Source organism: Phodopus roborovskii, unplaced genomic scaffold (genome assembly GCF_943737965.1).
Source record: "Phodopus roborovskii unplaced genomic scaffold, PHOROB, whole genome shotgun sequence".
Taxonomy (NCBI): Eukaryota; Metazoa; Chordata; class Mammalia; order Rodentia; family Cricetidae; genus Phodopus; species Phodopus roborovskii.
The window spans coordinates 53,231,448-53,250,089 of NW_026126480.1; the positions used below are offsets into that span (position 1 = coordinate 53,231,448).

General features: G+C 54.2%; 2 protein-coding genes across 4 annotated transcripts; both read left to right on the forward strand.

Annotated features, from left to right (window-relative positions):
- Positions 1-1,538: 1,538 nt before the first annotated feature.
- On the forward strand, positions 1,539-3,529 carry Cdk2ap2 (cyclin dependent kinase 2 associated protein 2). The gene is made up of 4 exons (XM_051193542.1): positions 1,539-2,070; positions 2,368-2,468; positions 2,556-2,688; positions 3,032-3,529. Exons 1-4 carry the CDS (start codon positions 1,989-1,991, stop codon positions 3,097-3,099), a joined length of 384 nt encoding a protein of 127 aa, XP_051049499.1. The 5' UTR covers positions 1,539-1,988; the 3' UTR covers positions 3,100-3,529.
- A 1,012-nt stretch (positions 3,530-4,541) lies between these two features.
- Pitpnm1 (phosphatidylinositol transfer protein membrane associated 1) lies at positions 4,542-18,247 on the forward strand. 3 transcript variants are annotated; one of them, XM_051193548.1, is made up of 24 exons: positions 4,542-4,740; positions 5,650-5,768; positions 7,225-7,439; positions 7,529-7,650; positions 7,827-8,051; positions 9,454-9,780; positions 9,865-9,960; positions 10,050-10,157; positions 11,001-11,062; positions 11,152-11,402; positions 12,252-12,441; positions 12,545-12,652; positions 12,881-13,038; positions 13,121-13,326; positions 14,230-14,400; positions 14,949-15,110; positions 15,290-15,438; positions 15,519-15,629; positions 15,987-16,103; positions 16,221-16,369; positions 16,457-16,606; positions 16,685-16,868; positions 17,059-17,175; positions 17,739-18,247. In XM_051193548.1, the coding sequence occupies exons 2-24, from the start codon at positions 5,691-5,693 to the stop codon at positions 18,000-18,002; spliced, it is 3,720 nt and encodes a 1,239-aa protein (XP_051049505.1). In that variant the 5' UTR covers positions 4,542-4,740; positions 5,650-5,690; the 3' UTR covers positions 18,003-18,247. The 3 variants fall into 3 exon arrangements, with proteins under 3 accessions (XP_051049505.1, XP_051049504.1, XP_051049503.1); XM_051193547.1 differs by having other exon boundaries at positions 10,053-10,157; positions 17,059-17,187; XM_051193546.1 differs by having other exon boundaries at positions 4,543-4,740; positions 17,059-17,187.
- The last annotated feature ends 395 nt before the right edge of the window (positions 18,248-18,642 follow it).

An 18,642-nucleotide genomic window follows, 5' to 3' on the forward strand; every position in this document is an offset into this window, starting at 1 on the left:
ATTTTGGGAAACCTGACCGGAACTTTTATGTTTTGTTTTTTGGAACAGGATCTGTGAAGCCCAGGCTGGCACTGAAGTCATGAACCTCTGGCCTCAGTTGAGGTTACAGGCACTCACTCACCCTGCCCTTCTTTTAATTATGTATTAGAGAATTCTGAAAATGCATTGATTAAATACCATTGTCTTTAATTTGAGGTTTGGGGGGAGTTTTCTGTTTTGTTGGTTTTTTTTTTTTTTTTTTTTTTTTTTTGGTTTGGTTGTTTTTCTAGACAGGGTTTCTCTGTGTAGCCCTGGCTGTCCTGGAATTCAGTTTGTAGGCCAGGTTGGCCTCGAACTCAGAGCTCTGCCTGCCTCTTCCTCCTGAGTGTTAGGATTAAAGGCACTCACCACCATGCCTAGCTGGTTTCTTTTTTAAGTCTTAAAAGGAGATTTATTTAGCTGGGAGTTTGGGTACATGCCTTTAATCCAAGTGCTCTGGAGGCAGAGAGGATCTCTGTGAGGCCAATCTGGTCTACATAACAAGTTCCAGGTTAGCCGGAGCTAAAAGAGAAAAAGAAAAGTAAGATTTTATTTTTATGTCTAGCCGGTATGTGTGTTTGGTGCTCACTAAGAATAGAAGAGGCTTTGGGGCCACTGGAAATGCAATTCCACACGGTTAATAACTGTGAATGCAGAGATTCTAACCTGGGTCCTCTAGAAGAGCAGCCAGTGCTCTTAACCGCTGAGTTGGCTCTCAGTATCTTATCTGAGGTTTGTAAAGCAACAAGTTGGGGGCTGAAGAGATGGCTCAGTGGTTCTGCAGACATACACACAAGCACAGCACTCATATACATAAAACATTTTTTAATTTAAAGTTCCATTTAAAGGAACTAGGACTAGATGGCCAGACCCAGCTAGGAGTTTCATTAGTGGATGGAATTAGGAGAATGGGTAGAGCAATCGGCTCAGCTGGGGCCTACTCTGCCTACTTTCTAGTTTACTTTCCAGGGATTGCTGTCTCCATGTTTCAGATGAGGAGACTGAAATATATTAAGGCAAGAAACTGTGTGCCATATGCTTGTAATGCCTAGCATTTGGGAAGTGGAGGACCAGGAGTCACCCTCACCTATACAGTGAGTTCGAGGTCAGGCTGGGCAGCTTGAGATCTTGTCTCAATCCCACCTAACCCTCCAAAAGGAGAGCCCAGGGAAGTAATCGCTAACCATCGGCCTCGACTCAGGTTCTGCTCTTGGCCCAACGCAGTTCTCGATGCCGGGACTCACTGTCATTGTCTGTGGAGGAAAGGGGGGACTTAAGGTGCAGGTCTTGAGCGGTGTCGTTAGCTGCCTCAAACAACCCAGAGAAAGAGGGTAATGATGACTTTGGGAAGGGACCCGTTGCCATGGGAACAAATAAAGGCCTGAGGCGCGCGCATGCGCACAGCAAGAAAAGGGGGGGTGCTAAACCGGTGAAAGGTGACGTAGAGCGCCCGGGGTGGGGCGGAGGGCTCACACAGTGGAGCTGTAGCCTTTGATGTCCACAGCAGAGAAAAGGAGCGAGACGGCTGGGGACGGAGTGTGTCCGGCGCCCAGCCACACATCAACGGAGCGAACCGCGAAGACCACACTGGCCCCGCGGCCGAAGCTCCGCCTCTCGGACCTCGGGACTAATCGGATTGAAAGCGCGCCGGGCCCGGGCCCCGAACTCGCCAATTGAGGAGGGCGTCAGTCACCGCCCAATCCGGGGCAGACAGGTGCGAGGTCCGGAAGGTGGAAGCCAATCGGCAGCGGTTGCGGCCTGCGGGGGCTGGACTCAGCCAATGAGGAGGCTCGAGTGACGGCTGAGAGGACCAATCGAGAGTGAGGAGCGGTCGTGCCCGCCCGCCCTTCCGGCCGGAGCTCTATTTACCAGGGGCGTGCTGCTTGCTTGCCAATCAGAGTGCGGCTGAGCGGCCGGACAGCCAACCCCGGAGGAGCGGCCGGCTGGCGGCCGCCGCACCCAGAGTTGGGATGTCCTACAAACCCATCGCGCCCGCCCCCAGCAGTACCCCCGGCTCCAGCACCCCCGGGCCAGGCACCCCGGTCCCTACAGGTGAGGCTCCAACTCCACCCTTTCTCCCCTTGTCCGGTCAGGCGAGGTCTTGAAGAGAAATGGCTCGAGTTTTGCAATGCCGGGCCTGCTAGGCGAGCCTTGCTCGGCCTCAGTTTGCTGGCCTGAGAAGTGGGCGTGGTCACGTAGAGATTGTAGGTGGAGCGCAGGGGGAGGAGTGTGTCTCTGAAGTTGTTCCGCGTGGAGTGAAGAAGCATGCCTTTGGAGATAGTCAGGGGAACGGTCCGGGGCTTGGAAAGCGGTGAGGAGACCCTTGCTACACTCTGACCACTTTTGTAGCCGGAAGTGTCCCATCGCCATCGGGCTCAGTGCCAGGAGCTGCAGCACCTTTCAGACCACTGTTTAACGACTTTGGACCGCCCTCCATGGGGTATGTACAGGTGAGTGTGCCCAAGAGCTTGCTTATGGATGAGGACAGGAGAGCCCCTCGGGGTCTGAGGTCACTTCTCTATCTTCTTTTGACACAGGCGATGAAGCCACCTGGTTCCCAGGGCTCTCAGAGCACCTACACGGACTTGCTGTCTGTCATAGAAGAGATGGGAAAAGAGATTCGGCCCACCTATGCTGGTAGCAAGAGTGCTATGGAGCGCCTGAAGAGAGGTGAGGGAAGCCCAACCATGCTCTGCCCCGGACACAAACACGGAAAGCTAAGACATTTCATTAAGGAGGGAGGCTATCTGGGCCTGCTTAGATTGGACCAGAGCCTCTACCCAGACAGGTGTTCAAAATGAACTTGAGTCAGTTTCCAAAAATGTGCCTGGGAACTCAGGGTGTTTGTGAGGGTTGGCTAAACTCTTAATCTCATCCAACCGCATTAGATTAGAGCTGCTCTTGCTGAACCACGAAGTGGGTGGGGGAGTGTCTGCTTGAAAGGGTGGGAGTGGTGGCTGCGGAAGGTTGCTAAGACCCTTTTTGTTACTTTCCCGATCCCACCCCACCTCAGGCATCATCCATGCCCGGGCACTGGTCAGAGAGTGCTTGGCAGAAACAGAACGCAATGCCCGCACGTAACAGGAAGCACCTTGGCCTTTCATCGGGACCTTTCCGGCTACTGCAGAGCACCTGCCTGGCCTTCACCCCAAGTTGCTTCCTATTCTGGGCTTCCTGTCCTGTGTCCCTGGTGGGCATCCTCCAGGGACCAGGTAGCAGATCTTCCTCCAGTTGGGCTCTTCCATCTGCAGGAGTGAGTAGAGAGACCACCGTGAGTCCCACCATGACCTGCTCACAATGCCGATCTGACTGGAGCTTGCTCCTCTCTGTGGCCCCGCCACATCGCACTTACTTCTTAAATCTTAGTCCAGGCCTCCTCCTCCCCCTCCAACAGGAGTGTAGAAGGTCTCCCTGCCTCATCTCTGGGGCCACAGCCGACTCTTTTTGGTGTGTCTTTTACTAAATACGCCCTTTTTATATAAATAAAAGATGATTTGGAGTCATTCTCTCAGCTGTGAGCCTTTCTGTGTCTGTTCCTCTGGGGAAGCCTGAGTGGGCCAGGCAGGAAGGAAAGGGCAGAGCAGGAATCAGGGAGGGTCTTGAACCTAGCTTTGCCTTCTCACCCACTCTGCCTTCCATCCAGCAGGCGGGTAGCTGAAAGGCCAGAACACCCGTGGTGAGGAACCCTGCATAGTGTAGTGTGCTGCCACTAGGGGGCAGCACAGGGCCTTGGCTGCCTTCACAACTGGAGGCACTGTTGGACAGCCACAGCCTGGAGGGCCCTTCCTCTGGTTTGGCAGGCATGCCTGGCAGGGTGGAAATACCAGTTCACTTAAGTCTCTCCCTTGAATGCCCTAATGCCCCTACACTACCCTCTGCTCTAAATTGTCCTTGGAAGACTAAATACACCAGGTCTCTTCTGGGGGAGGTAGGTAGATGTTCCCTTCCTCCAGTACCTTGGCTTGATGCTGCTATCCACTGACCTTACAACTTCCACTAGGCTGGGCGTGGCTGCATGAGCCATCCTCAGTGTCTTGGCCTTTGTGCAGAGTCAGGGGTAGCTCAGATGGGTGGCCAAATTTGAGAGCCCAGCAGCCATGAGTAGGGAAGGACTTGGGCTCCATTAATGGGTGGCCCAGAGAACTGTAATAACAGAGGCCTCTACCTGGGTATTGTAGCTGAGTGACCTGAAATCCCAACCCTAGGCAGAGGCAAGTGAGAGCTACCAGCTTCTGGCTAACTTTGGGGTACAGCGTTTCCTTTACCCTGGGACCCAGCCATGTCAAATTCCACCGCTTCAACACACAGGAGGGCAGCCCTGGCTGGGCCAGAGTGGGAAATGAAACCGAGAATCCTTGGGGTATCCACGCAGCACAGAAGTAAAGAATTGTACCGGCCTCCTCCCCACCAGCCTTGAAGAAGGAAGGCAGGGGCCTGCTTGCCTGCGCCGCGGGCGGGGCTGCCCCGACCCTGCCGGGGTGGGGAGGGCTAGCCGGGCCCAGGAAGGGGGCGGGGCGGCCGCAGTGACGCGGCGGGGAGGGACAGCAGGGGCGCCGGCGGGCAGATCGGGAAAAAGGTCGGGGCTATGGGCCCGCTCTGCACCTCCGGAGGATCGGGCTCCATCTGGAACCCGAGACCAGGGCTGGGGGCGCAACGGACTCCTACCTTGGGGCCGGCCGCCCCTGCCCGGGCCGGGTGAGGGGCGCCCGCCAGAAGCTAGAGGTGAGCGGGGACGTCGGTGAGCAAGCGGGTCAAGAGCGTGCCTGGCGACTGGGACTCCGAGCAGAGGGAAGTAGGGACCGAGGGCCTCTCGCCCGCCCTCCGGGTGAGAGGTGGGGGTAGGAGAGGTGTCTGCAGCGGAACTGTGGCGCCGGGCCGGGACGCAGGTGGGCAGAGCGGGCCTCCCTGGGCGGAGGCCGGAGGGATATCAGTGGACCGTTCTGCAATAGCCCGGAATGGGCAACCTCGTGGGAGGATGATGGGATGGGTAGCTGCAAGGACGAGTGGAGAATGAGTGCGGACCGAGGGTATAGTTCAGGACCTGGGAACCCACTAGGGTGGTGAAGGAAGGTTTGGGGGGCGCAGAGGGGTTTATCTGGCACCGAAAGGTAAGTTAGCATTGGCAGAGTTGCAGAGACACATGGGGGCCATTCCCTGTTGGGGCATAAGGGTTTAGGTGGACGTCTGGGAGTGGGGTACACGGAACCCCACTGACTTCGGGGAATGAAGTGGTGAAGGGGGCGGGTCCCTAAGGTTCTGGTCTTGGAAGGCGGGCGCACCTCGGAGGGATGCTGTCTGGGGAGGGCGCTGGACGCGGCCGCGGTGAAGACACGAGGCTGGCCGTGCGGCGTGTCAGCTTGCGACCGCCGCTCTGGGGGGCCCGCGTCAGTGCGCGGTTGCCATGACGACAGGCGGGCGGGGGGCGGGGGCTGCGTGAAAAAGAGGTCATCTCTGAGCCTCGTTGCTGCTCCCGGCTCTGGCGGTGCGGGAGGCAACACTGGGTTCACCTCTGCCTTCCCCGCGGTGGACCCGGGCATGGGGTTCCGCGACCCGAGCCCCTCGGCGGGCGTGCAGGGCTCGGGACCGCGCACCGCCGCCCTGCACTGACAGCCGCGCGGTACCCTGTGCTAGGAGTAGAGGAGGCCGCACGCGGTCAGCGGAGCATCTTCAGGATGCTCATCAAGGAGTACCACATCCTGCTGCCCATGAGCTTGGACGAGTACCAGGTGGCCCAGCTCTACATGATCCAGGTGAGAACGGTGGGGAGGGTTGTAATGGAGCTATGCTTCATGGTGGAATGAAGCAAGAATTCGCAGGCCGAAGGGGGGATAGTCCCATTGGATCCCCCCTCCCAGTTCCATTAGTGGGTACTGTAGCCCAGAAAAGGAAAAGAGACATCCTTAGGATATTAAAGCAGAAGGGAGGGACAGAGGGGCGGGGGGGGGGGGTTTGCAGGAAAGGCCGAGTGCTTTCCTTCCATTAAATGCCCAGCCTGCACAGCCCACATATGGTCTCCTTTAATCCTAAAAATCTGTAATCCCGTGGGGGAGGGGAAAGCAGTCTATGAAGAGACTAGGAAGCTAGGGACACTAGGTGGGGAAGGTAGTTTAAGTAGGAAGGGGTTCTGGGGAAAAGTGTAGAATCCTAGCATTCCCAGGAGATCAGAAAGGTGCATGTAAACCAGGCCCCAAAACTGGCAGGGACAGGACAGGCAGGAACTGAATGGTGAGGAAGGGCATCTGGCCTTGAGCTGTGAGGAAGATGCTGGATCAAGGCAAGCAAGCTATCATCAGGTTTTCAGGGGGTCTGGTCCAGGTCTGTTTCCCAGGCCTACAGAGTATAACTATAGGAGTAGAGGAGGCCACATCCCACCCCTGTGGGGTTGAGTGAACCACATGTAGGCTTCAGAGCTATACAAGGACAGCTAGAGGCTCTCACACTATCAAGGATGTCACAGGATCGGGGAATAAGGTCCCAAAGGGAAGGGGGCAGGTCAAGTATGTTGTGAGGTGGTCTTGTTGCTACTCCCGAACGTGTTCATCATGTTCTATTACCAAGCTTGCACAGACCTCTCTGATTTGAGTTCCTCACCCTCCAGCCTCCGATGTATACACACATCACATGTTCAAGTCATGGTCTCAGTCCTCTCCATCAGATCCTCTGTGACCATCTTATCCCAGTTCTTGTCTTGTCTTGCCTTCTTTCCTCAGGGCACTTCCTCCCTTCCTGTTTTCTATTTTCCTCTGCTGCAGTCTAAATTGTAGCAGTTTTGTTTGTCAACAAATCCCAGTTCTACATCCCAAACAATAACCAACCAGATCAAGTGCTAGGTTGAAGAACCCTATGGGAACTGGGCAGAACCTATAATCCCAACCCCAGGAAGTTGCAGGGACCTGAAAAGGCTATGCAGACTGCAGAGATGGCTATGCAGTTAAGAGTTCTTGCTGCTCTCACAAAGGACTTGGATTTTGTTCCCAGCACTGATGTAGCAGCTCACAGACAACTGCAACTCCAATTTCTGGGGATCCAATGCCCTCTTTGGACATCAACATGCGTGTACTACACATACACATAGGCAGGCAAACACTCATACACTTGAAATAAAATAAACCTTTTTTTAAAAGGCTATGCAAAGAATCAGAGCCAAGGTGAGGACCCCAGGATTAAAGCTGATTAGAGCTTCCCATTCTCTGTTTTGGGCTGCAGAAAAAGAGCCGGGAGGAGTCTAGTGGTGAGGGGAGCGGTGTGGAGATCCTGGCTAACCGGCCCTACACAGACGGGCCTGGAGGCAGCGGACAGTACACACACAAGGTGTATCACGTGGGCTCCCACATCCCAGGCTGGTTCCGGGCACTGCTGCCCAAGGCTGCTCTGCAGGTAGAAGAGGAATCCTGGAATGCTTACCCCTACACCCGAACACGGTGAGTGTGTGAACTAGCCACAGACTCGGGACTGTTAAAGAAACAGTGCTTGTGAACACACCAGTGACTTTCATACTCCCCTCTGCCAGGTACACCTGCCCCTTTGTGGAGAAATTCTCCATTGAGATAGAGACCTACTACCTGCCTGATGGGGGGCAGCAGCCTAATGTCTTCAACCTGAGTGGGGCTGAGAGGAGACAGAGAATCCTGGGTGAGGCCTTCTTGGGCCCCCTGCTGTTATTGCCTTAGTGGGCAGTCTTGGGCAAGCCCCATGTCTCTTATCTTGCTGTCTCTGAAAGGGTTTCCTCCTAACTCTTGGGGTGGGGGTGGGCAGTAGAGATTAGAAAAGGGGCTTGGTTTTCTTAGTGCTGGCTCAAACCTCTTCAGACACCATTGATATCGTGCGGGATGCTGTGGCCCCAGGAGAGTACAAAGCAGAAGAGGACCCCCGACTGTACCGCTCAGTCAAGACCGGCCGAGGGCCACTGGCTGATGATTGGGCACGGACAGCGGCCCAGACAGGACCACTCATGTGTGCCTATAAGCTGTGTAAGGTTGAGTTCCGCTACTGGGGCATGCAGGCCAAGATTGAGCAGTTCATCCATGATGTTGGTGAGCATCCAAATAAGGAATACCCAGCATGCACTAGACCCATGTTTGGAACCAGGAATTCTCCCATTCACTAGAGACATAGCAACATGAAGCCATCGTTTCCACCTCTGGTAGAACATAGGTGGGGGAGGGGGGATAGTGTAGCATCAAGGGAGCTGCTTTGAGGTACCTGAAAGAATTAGGGGTTAAGAAGCTGGCAGCATGGTCTCTGAGACCCATGCTGTCTCTGATACTCAAAAACATTGTGGCCTTTGTGAAGTTCCAGTGAGTCTGGGGGATACTGAGAGGCTCCATCAGGAGGCTCACCAGCCCTCCCAGGATTTCCTGGGGGTTGCAGGCTAAGAAGCACTGATTCCTGGACCATTTTCCTCAGGATACCCTCATTTCTCCAGCATCCAGTGTCATAGCTAAGGCCCTGATGTTGAAGACCCAATTCTAAGCCTTTTCTGACCCCACCCTACCCCACCCCCAGAGCTGCTACCCAGCCCTGCTTACTCGGCAGATGAGAGACCCATCCCCAGGTGCTAGAGCTCCATAGCCTGTGTTCTGCTTCACCCGCTACTGACCCCCTGTGGCTATTCCAGCAAGCTGTGAGCCAACTCAGCATCTTAATGTTCCTTTCTGACATGAGAAAGGTGAGGATAGTGACAGCCAGTGTCTGAGTGGTTCTCATGTCCCAGAACCTTGAGAATCACTTTTACTGCAGGATCTCCTTTAGCACCTATGACGCCCCTGTAAGACAAAGGCTACCGCTATCCCCATTTTTGCAGATAAAGACACTGAGTTTAGAGAGTAAGTCAGACTTCCTGTAATGCATTTGGAAAAAAATCAAAAGTACAAATAAGAAAATGAAAATCACCAACATATAACTTCTGTTAGGATGCTAATGCATCTCCTTCCAGAGGTTTGTAATTCAACCATTATTACTTTACTTCCTAGATTCCTCTGAGTATCTTAACTTTATTTTTTTCCTTAAGATGATAATATTCTAGAATGGATATTATCTTTCGCTCTGAGGATTGCCAGAATTTCCATTAACTATTAACACCTTCATTAACCATGACGATTTCATTAACTGTTAACACCTTAATTGACTGATAGCTCCTCAGCAGAAGCCAGCAGGAAGCTGCTGAAAGCAAGCCACAAGCCTTAGTGCTGTCTGCTAGTGATGGGATCAGTGCTCAGAGTGTTCAAAGAAGTAGACAAGAGAGGACACAGTGACAAATGCCCATCTTCTACCCTGTCCCTTAGACAGCATAGGTCCTGCTCTATCTGCTATGTTGTTCTTGGTGGGTAGATTGCCTGCGGGAGCCATTACCTAACCTTAAGGACTGGGCATGTGGCTACAATGGTAGGGAAATTGTGGTGCGAGTCATGGTTCTGATGCCTGGGGCATCTGCAGGTCTGCGCAGGGTGATGCTTCGGGCCCACCGCCAGGCCTGGTGTTGGCAGGATGAGTGGATAGAATTGAGCATGGCTGACATCCGGGCTCTGGAGGAGGAGACTGCACGTATGCTGGCCCAACGCATGGCCAAGTGCAACACCGGCAGTGAGGGTCCTGAGGTCCAGACCCCTGGGAAAGCCAGCACTGAGGCCCGACCCGGAACTAGCAGCACTGGCACCCCTGATGGGCCTGAGGCCCCTCCTGTCCCTGATGCCTCACCAGATGCCAGCTTTGGGAAGCAGTGGTCCTCATCCTCCCGTTCCTCCTACTCATCCCAACATGGAGGTGAGACTGGGTGCAGGATCAGGGATGGGAGGGAGCCACTCACCTGACTTGGTCTCCCAAGCTGAAGCCCAGGTTGTCCTGCAGGTGGCGTGTCTCCACAGAGCTTATCTGAGTGGCGTATGCAGAACATTGCCCGAGACTCTGAGAACAGCTCCGAGGAAGAATTCTTTGATGCCCACGGTCAGCATAGAAGCCGTATATGTGGGGGTTGGGGGTATTGGAGAGTTCCTAAGACATCCCATCCCTTGACATAACCCTTGTCCCCTCAGAAGGCTTCTCGGACAGCGATGAGGTTTTCCCCAAGGAGATGACCAAGTGGAACTCCAATGATTTTATCGATGCCTTTGCCTCACCAACTGAGGTAGAGGGGGTACCAGGTAAAGACTTTACCTCAGGGTACTAGACACCAGCACCCTATGTGCAGCAGGGACTCAGAACAGCTCAGCCCTGAGTGAATGGGGCCTGAGGAGTATAGGTCTGGAGAGGGTTCTCATCAGTACTCAGATGGCAAATGGATGGATAAAAGGTGGAATGGTGGACGAAAAAAAAATGCAGACAGGTTCAGGTGACGCCAGGGAAGGACTCCCTGGGTATTGAGGAAGACTTTCCATTGGGACTAATGTCTACACTGGGGTTTAAGGGGTTGAACCAATGCTGTCCAACAGAGCTAAGACAGTGGAATATTCTAGGTCTGAGCCACCTCATGTGGTAGCCACTAGCACCATGTAACTTAAAATGAGTGTTTTGTTTTTTGTTTGAGACAGGGTTTCTCTGTGTGTACAGGCTGTCCTGGAACTCGCTCTGTAGACCATGCTGGCCTCAAACTCAGAGATTTTCCTGCCTCTGTGCTCCACCACGGCCAGGCTCTTATATTGCATTTTAATTCATTTCAATATAAACAGCCATGTGTGGCTCATGGCTGCCATGTTGTTCCCTTGACATGGATGCTGATAAGTTTTGTTGGTCATTTTTGATTTTATCTTATAAGTCCTTATGCTTGCTAGGCAAGTGCTCTACCACTGAACTAAATCTCTAGTCCTGTGATTTACTATGTCAGATGGGTCAGGATGAGAAATTTGCCAAATATTTTGTGGCAACATTCCAGGGTCAGCATGAGGAAAAGCCTAGAATGTAAAATGGCCTGGAGGTTTGGGTAAGAGTAAGATAGGGAGCATCAGGCAGTCATCTCTGGTCCCCTCACTAGCTCTCCCTTGCCTTAGATCCTGCAATCATGACTACCAAAGGCATTGAAAATGGGGCCCGAGCTCCCAGGGACTCAGAGGCAAGTATGTTCAACTACCCTATGTCCATGTTCCACTCACTTGCTGACTGGCCACTGATCTGATGCTTCATACTTCATTATGTCCTCAGGGCCTGGATGGAGCAGGGGACCTAGGGGTTGAGGCATGCTCTGTGCATGCCCTCTTCCTCATCCTACACAGCGGCAGCATCCTGGACTCTGGCCCTGGAGACACCAACTCCAAGCAGGCCGATGTGCAAACACTGAGCACAGCCTTTGAGGCCGTCACCCGAGTCCATTTTCCCGAGGCCCTGGGTCACGTAGCACTGCGGCTGGTGCCCTGCCCACCCATCTGTGCAGCTGCCTATGCCCTTGTCTCCAAGTACTGGCCAGGAGTGGAAGGGTGGAGCACACACAGGGTCCCCAAGGGGCAGTCATCTATTTGGGGACTCCCAAGATCAGGGAGGTCCTGGGGGTGGGAGAGGACTCACATACCTTGCAATGAATGGGCCAGTTCTATATTGGTTTGTTTGATTTTGCTTGGATCGCTATTTTATGTATATGGGTGTTTTGCCTACATGTATATCTGTGCCCCACATGTGTGCTTAGTGCCCAGAGGTCAGGAGAAGATATCTGATACTCCAGGACTGGAGTTACAGATAGTTGTGAGCTGCCATGTGGGTGCTGGAAATTGAACCTGGGTCCTCTGGAAGAGCAACCAGTGCTCTTAACTGACTCTGCTTTTTTGAGACACAGTCTCACTCCAGCCCAGGCTGGCTTAGAACTCATTATAGCAGAGGTTGGCCTCAACTTGTGAGAATCCACCCAGCTCAGCCTTCAGAGCAGCAGTTCTCAACCTGTGGGTTATGACCCCAAAAAGACCATCAGAAAACACTGATATTTATGTTATGATAAATAACAGTAGCAAACTCATTATGAATTATTATGAATTGACAACAAAAATAATTTTACCGTTGGGGGGGGTCACTACAACATGAACTTTATTAAAGGGTCTCAGCATTAGGAAGGCTGTGAACCACTGCTCTAGAGTTCTGGGGTCACAGGGTGCACCATCATGCCTGGCTGTGAAAAGACTGATCAGTGGTTCCACCTCAAAAGCCTCTCAGGTCTGACACCCCACAGAGGACGCTTGCTAACAGGCCCAGGGGAGTTGGTGGCTGTGGTGAAATGGAAGGCCCTTACCCACCCACCACACCTTCTCCTCCTGCAGCCTGAGCCCCTACAGCCATGATGGTGATAGCCTGTCCCGCTCCCAGGACCACATTCCGCTGGCTGCCCTGCCACTGCTGGCCACCTCATCCTCCCGCTACCAGGGTGCCGTGGCCACTGTCATCGCTCGCACCAACCAGGCCTATGCAGCCTTCCTGCGCTCACCGGAGGGCACAGGTTTCTGCGGGCAGGTCAGGGGTTAGACACCCGCCCAGGAAGCATCTAGTACCCATGCAGCTGTGGCCCCACCTTGGTGGGGACAAAGCCTCTCAGTTGTGCCACCTTCTCAACCAGGTGGTGCTGATCGGAGATGGTGTCGGTGGCATCCTGGGCTTTGATGCGCTCTGCCACAGTGCCAGTGCAGGCACCGGGAGTCGGGGCAGCAGCCGCCGTGGGAGCATGGTCAGTGTGGCCAAACCCAGCCTCCTCAGGAGGGGGGTTGTCTCCATCTCTAGGTCTCTGCCCCCTGGAACATGGCCTCTTTGCATGTGGGCAGGGCCCCAGCTGCAAAGTTGAGTCTCCTCTAGGACTCTGCCCAACAAAACCCTAAGTCTGTCTCCTCACTTCCAAATTACATAGGAATCGGATAGTCTCAAGCCTAAGGATGCTTCTGTTCTTTGTTCCTTCTAGAACAATGAGATGCTCTCCCCAGAGATTGGCCCAGTACGAGACCCACTGGCAGATGGAGTAGAGGTACTGGGTCGTGCTAGCCCAGAACCCTCAGCCCTACCTACTCAGCGTACCTCCAGTGACACGGCTGGTCCCGAGACAGATGGCTCTCAGAACAGGTGACAACCCTGCCCAATAACCCCTGCCCTGAGCATAGGCTGGACTTTGGAAGCAGTAGCAGAGTTTCTTCTTCCCCCACAGCCTACAGGTAGCGTCCACAGCCACCTCATCTGGGGAGCCCCGTCGGGCAAGCACAGCCTCCTGTCCACCTTCTGCCAGTTCTGAGACTCCTGATGGCCCCACTAGCGCTGTTCGCCTGGACTTCAAGGTCTCAGGCTTCTTCCTTTTTGGCTCCCCATTGGGCCTGGTGCTGGCTCTACGCAAAACCGTGATGCCCGCGTTGGAGGGTGAGCCCTTGGGGTAAAGGAGGTGCCCCTCATCTGCTTCTGTTTGCTTCTCTAGCCTTGCTGGCTCATCCAAGACAGGGGCATTCTTACTGCCCTTCCTCACTGCAAAGTAATAACCTGGCTAGGGAGGGGAGGGGTGGAAGGCCCCAAAAGGATAAGTCAAGGCTATGTCCCAAAGTAGATCAGGAGAAATTTCTCGGCGGGGGGGATAGATTCTGTGTAAGAAAGGGCTCCCAAGGCTGGAAAGTTAGCTTAGTGGTTAAGAGTACTTGTTGCAACCAGGTGGTGGTGGCGCATGCCTTTAATCCCAGCATTTAGGAGGCAGAGGCAGATCTCTGTGAGTTTGAGGCCAACCCGGTCTACAGAGTTCCTCAATTGCCAGGGCTGTTATATAGAAAAATACTGTCTCTAAAAAGAGAAAACAAAAGTACTTATTCCTCTTGCAGAGGACCCAGGATCCTTTCCCAGGACCCACATGGCAGCTCACCACCATCTGTAACTCAGTTCTGACCATCTGATGGCCCTTTCTGGCCTCACCAGGCATGTGCATGGTACACATACTCAGACAAACACTCATACATATTAAATAAATACATCTAAAAGGAAGTTCCACATGCAGGAAGTGCTCCATCCCAAAACGGAAGGCTTCCATTGCTGCTTGGCCAGGAGACCCATGCAATGCCTGCCTGGCTTTAACCTCCCCCTTTTTGGGCTAGGTGGGGTAGCACATACCTCTAATCTCAGCACTCAGGAGGCAGAGGCAGGTGAACCTCATCATGTGGAGTAGTGGTCAGCCTGGTCTACATAATGAGATCCACGACAGCCAGGGCTCTGTAGAGAGAACTTGTTTCCAAATCAAAACGAACAAACAAAAACCTTCTTCTCTGTCTTCTGGTTACACAGTGGCTCAGATGCGTCCAGCCTGTGAGCAGATCTACAACCTCTTCCATGCCGCTGACCCCTGTGCCTCCCGCCTGGAGCCCCTGCTGGCCCCCAAGTTCCAGGCCATCGCCCCCCTGGCTGTACCACGTTACCAGAAGTTTCCCCTAGGAGATGGCTCATCCCTGCTGCTGGGTACAACTCTCCCTCCCCAGCCAAAATTAAGGGGAGAAACAGTAATAAACAGGAAGTACCCCCACATCATAGGTAACCTGTCATGTCACCCCTTCCAGGTGCAAGGACCCCTCCCCTCGTCCGTAGTCAGTCAGGGTTCCCAGGGCCTTTGGATGTGGGTCAAGTAGGAACCAGTGACTAATCTAGAGAGGAAACTGAGGGGCATTGGCATGCCAGTGTGCACATGGCTGTTGCGCCTGTGTGTTAAGGGTGCACCATGGTCCCCATGTGTACTTGGTTGCATGTTTTAAAGGGGGCCCTATGGTATATGTTTGCATGTTTGCTGGCAGGCACTCTGGTAGGAGTTAGCTACTGGGTACAACCACAGACAACACTGTCCCTCCCTTGAAAAAAGAAAAATCCCTAAAAATCTTCAGCCTCAGCCAAGCAGAGAGGCTAGAGGGGAAGACAGTAGAGGCTAAGGAGCTGCGTGATTCTGGGAGCTCTGGAAGAAAAGACATGGGGGCAGCCTGGCCCAGCCTGGTGCTCACATTAGGCCTCTTCCCCAGCTGACACTTTGCAGACCCACTCGGGCCTCTTCCTGGAAGAGCTGGAGATGATGGTGCCCTCCACGCCCACCTCGGCCAGTGGTGCCTTCTGGAAGGGCAGTGAACTAGGCAGTGAGCCAACCCAGCCAGCAGCCCCCAGCACCACCAGTGAGGTGGTGAAGAGTAAGTCAGCCATCTCCTGGCCTGCACTGTCAGCCTGTCTGGAAGAGTATCACTTTTTTAAAGTATACACACATTCTCCTAGGTAGATGGAGAGGAGGGCGGGAAGAGTCCCCATAGGCCAGGTAGATGGGCAGTGGGCAGCAGGCCACCCTGACTGGCTGCCCACCATGGCTGTGTAGTCCTGGATCGCTGGTGGGGAGCCAAGCGGATCGACTACTCACTGTACTGCCCTGAGGCACTCACCGCCTTTCCCACGGTCACGCTACCCCACCTCTTCCACGCCAGCTACTGGGAATCAGCCGATGTGGTGGCCTTCATCCTGCGACAGGTGAGTGCAGCCAGGGATGTGGGCCAGAAGCCTAGAACTATGGAAGAGGGCTAGTGTTTCCTTCTGGGTGTCCCCGGCAGGTCATTGAGAAGGAGCAGCCACAGTTGACAGAGTGTGAGGAGCCATCCATCTACAGCCCTGCCTTCCCCAGGGAGAAGTGGCAGCGAAAACGAACACAAGTCAAGATCCGGGTATGTGCCCTGGTGCCAGACACCAACCTGAACATCTCCCCAGCATGCTCTAAGTCCCACCCTCAAGACTTTACCCCTGGAAACCTCAGATTCCTCTACCCGCTCTCCTGAGCCCAGTCGCCCTACCTGACATCAATCTCTGTACCCTGTCTGGCTCTGACGGTTGGAATGTGCCCCCACCACATACACCAGACTTCATGTGGGTCTAAGGCGTTCGCACGCTCCTCCGTTGTCTCCTACAGCAGTCCTACTCCTTCATGCCCCCCCTCAGAGTGGCCCGGAGTCCACCTCTACACCCACTCTTCCTCCCTACATCTGCATTCTTATCCAGTCCCAGCTTATCCTCTTTCCCACCAGAATGTCACTTCCAACCATCGGGCAAGTGACACAGTGGTATGCGAGGGCCGTCCCCAGGTGCTGAATGGGCGCTTCATGTATGGACCATTGGATGTGGTCACACTCACTGGAGAGAAGGTCAGGACCAGATGCCCATGCTCCTGGTGTTTCCTACCTTGCCCTAGCGGTTGTTCTGTGCCCCCCCTCCCCCCGCCCAGCCGGCCTCTGCTCTGACATGCCTCCCCACCCTCTCAGGTGGATGTCTACGTTATGACACAGCCACTGTCAGGCAAGTGGATCCACTTTGGCACTGAGGTCACCAACAGCTCAGGCCGTCTCACCTTCCCAGTGCCCTCAGAACGCGCACTGGGCATCGGTGTCTACCCTGTGCGCATGGTGGTCAGGTGAGCAGCAGGTATTTGGGCTCCTGTGGGGCTCGGCTCTGACAGCCTTGTCCCACTCTGCTCATGCCATGCCTCCCTGGACCACAGGGGCGACCACACCTATGCCGAGTGCTGTCTGACCGTGGTTGCGAGAGGCACAGAAGCTGTAGTCTTCAGTATTGACGGCTCTTTCACAGCCAGTGTCTCTATCATGGGCAGCGACCCCAAGGTGCGCGCTGGCGCTGTGGACGTGGTCAGGTAGGAACTGCAGCCCTGCTGGCCACAATGACCGGTCATCACTCTAGATAGTGGATCTGACCGGCTTCCATCTCATAGGCACTGGCAGGACTCCGGCTACCTGATTGTGTATGTAACCGGCCGGCCTGACATGCAAAAGCACCGTGTGGTAGCCTGGCTGTCGCAACACAACTTCCCCCATGGTGTTGTCTCCTTCTGTGATGGCCTCACCCATGACCCACTGCGGCAGAAAGCTATGTTTCTCCAGAGCCTGGTGCAAGAGGTACTGCGAACTGATAATGGTCCCAACTTGCCTTCACCCCATCCCGCATGACAGTGGTCCCACTCCCACTGACTAGGACCTTTCCAGCACCTAACAAGTAGTGCTGCCCCTGAAACAGCAATGGGGGAGTGCATGCCACACCCCCACCCTGGCTCCACCCACAGGGCAGCTCCCTGGCTTCTCAACACAGGTAGAACTGAACATCGTGGCTGGATATGGGTCCCCAAAAGATGTTGCAGTGTATGCAGCACTGGGACTGTCTCCGAGTCAGACCTACATTGTGGGCCGTGCTGTGCGTAAGCTTCAGGCACAGTGCCAGGTGAGACCCAAGGGAAGCCTGGGAACAAAATCCCAGGGCCAAGGCTAAGGACTGCCCAAAGCCTTGGTGGTCCCAGGAACTGTGCTTCCTGAGATAGGAGCCATAGGCTCTGCTTGCTGTAGACAGACTAGAAGTGACCATAGAGGCTGTGGATGCTCAAGGCCTTGGACACTGATCATCTGCCATGGCCTTGCTGAGCCTCTGCACTATCTGTACTCATTAGCTTATAACAAAAGTCTCATCACTCACTGCAGGTCAAAGGCTCAGGGCGAGGCCCGAGTGCTCACTAAATGCTAACTGCTGTTATTTTCCCCAAGATGCTAGCTTAAGGATGAGTCAGGTCCAAAGAGGCAGATTTGGGAGTAGAGCCAAGGTGTCTGGCTCAAGGTCTAGGGATATTGCCTACTGAGAGGAAGCTTCCTGGCCAGGCTGAGCCATGCCGCCAGTATCACTCAGTCTACCTACCGTGAAGGTTCCTAGTGAGAACAGGGAAGGTGGAGTACAGGCTTGAAGTTAGTGGTACCCTCATCCCTGCCTCCTTCTGCCCACAGTTCCTGTCAGATGGCTATGTGGCCCACTTGGGCCAACTGGAGGCAGGCTCCCACTCCCATACCCCCTCAGGACCTCCAAGAGCTGCCCTGGCCAAGAGCAGCTATGCTGTGGCTGCCCCTGTGGATTTCCTCCGCAAGCAGAGCCAACTACTTCGCTCCAGAGGCCCTAGCCAGGTGGACCGTGAGGGTCCAGGAACGCCTCCCACCACCCTGACTAGGGGCAAGACCCGAAGCATCAGCCTCAAGTTGGACAGTGAAGAGTAAGCAGGCTGTGGCTGGACCTGGGTTATTTATTGATACTCAAGGGTCCTCAGTGACTATGTGGGAGACTGGGGCCTAGATCTTTGGCCCCAGCCCTGACCTCATATCCTGAATGGCTCAGTATTAGTATTACTTCCATTTTTTGGGGGAGGGACCTAGCCCCCAGGGGAGGAAGGAGGGAGTGGGCTAGGGCCTAGCAGCTTTTCCAGTGTGTGAACCCATGAAAATAAACAGTTGTACTCTACCAAGTGCCAACTGGTCTGGGACACTGAAGTACTGAAAGGGGTCAGGACCTGCTCAGAGTCATGAAGTAGGACCTCTCACTTCCCCTAAGGGCCCTGGTTGTTCTTCCCAAAGTCACTTCCTAGACAGTCTGCCTAGTCCTTCCCCTGCTCTCAACCTCAGACAGTGTTAGAGTTTATGAGAGTCACATGGCTTCCTAACTCCTCAGCCCCGTCTCACCCCTGCTCCCAAGGAAACCTGTCTTCGCCAGAAGCCAAAGCCAGGGGGCCATGGAAACAGGCTGAAACAGAGTGGTCTATATGGACCAAGCCTGCTTTATCTACTACTTAATATTAGAGGCTCCAGACACCACCCAGTACTGGTCAGAAAGAAACACTCCCAGAGACCTTAGAGCAGACCA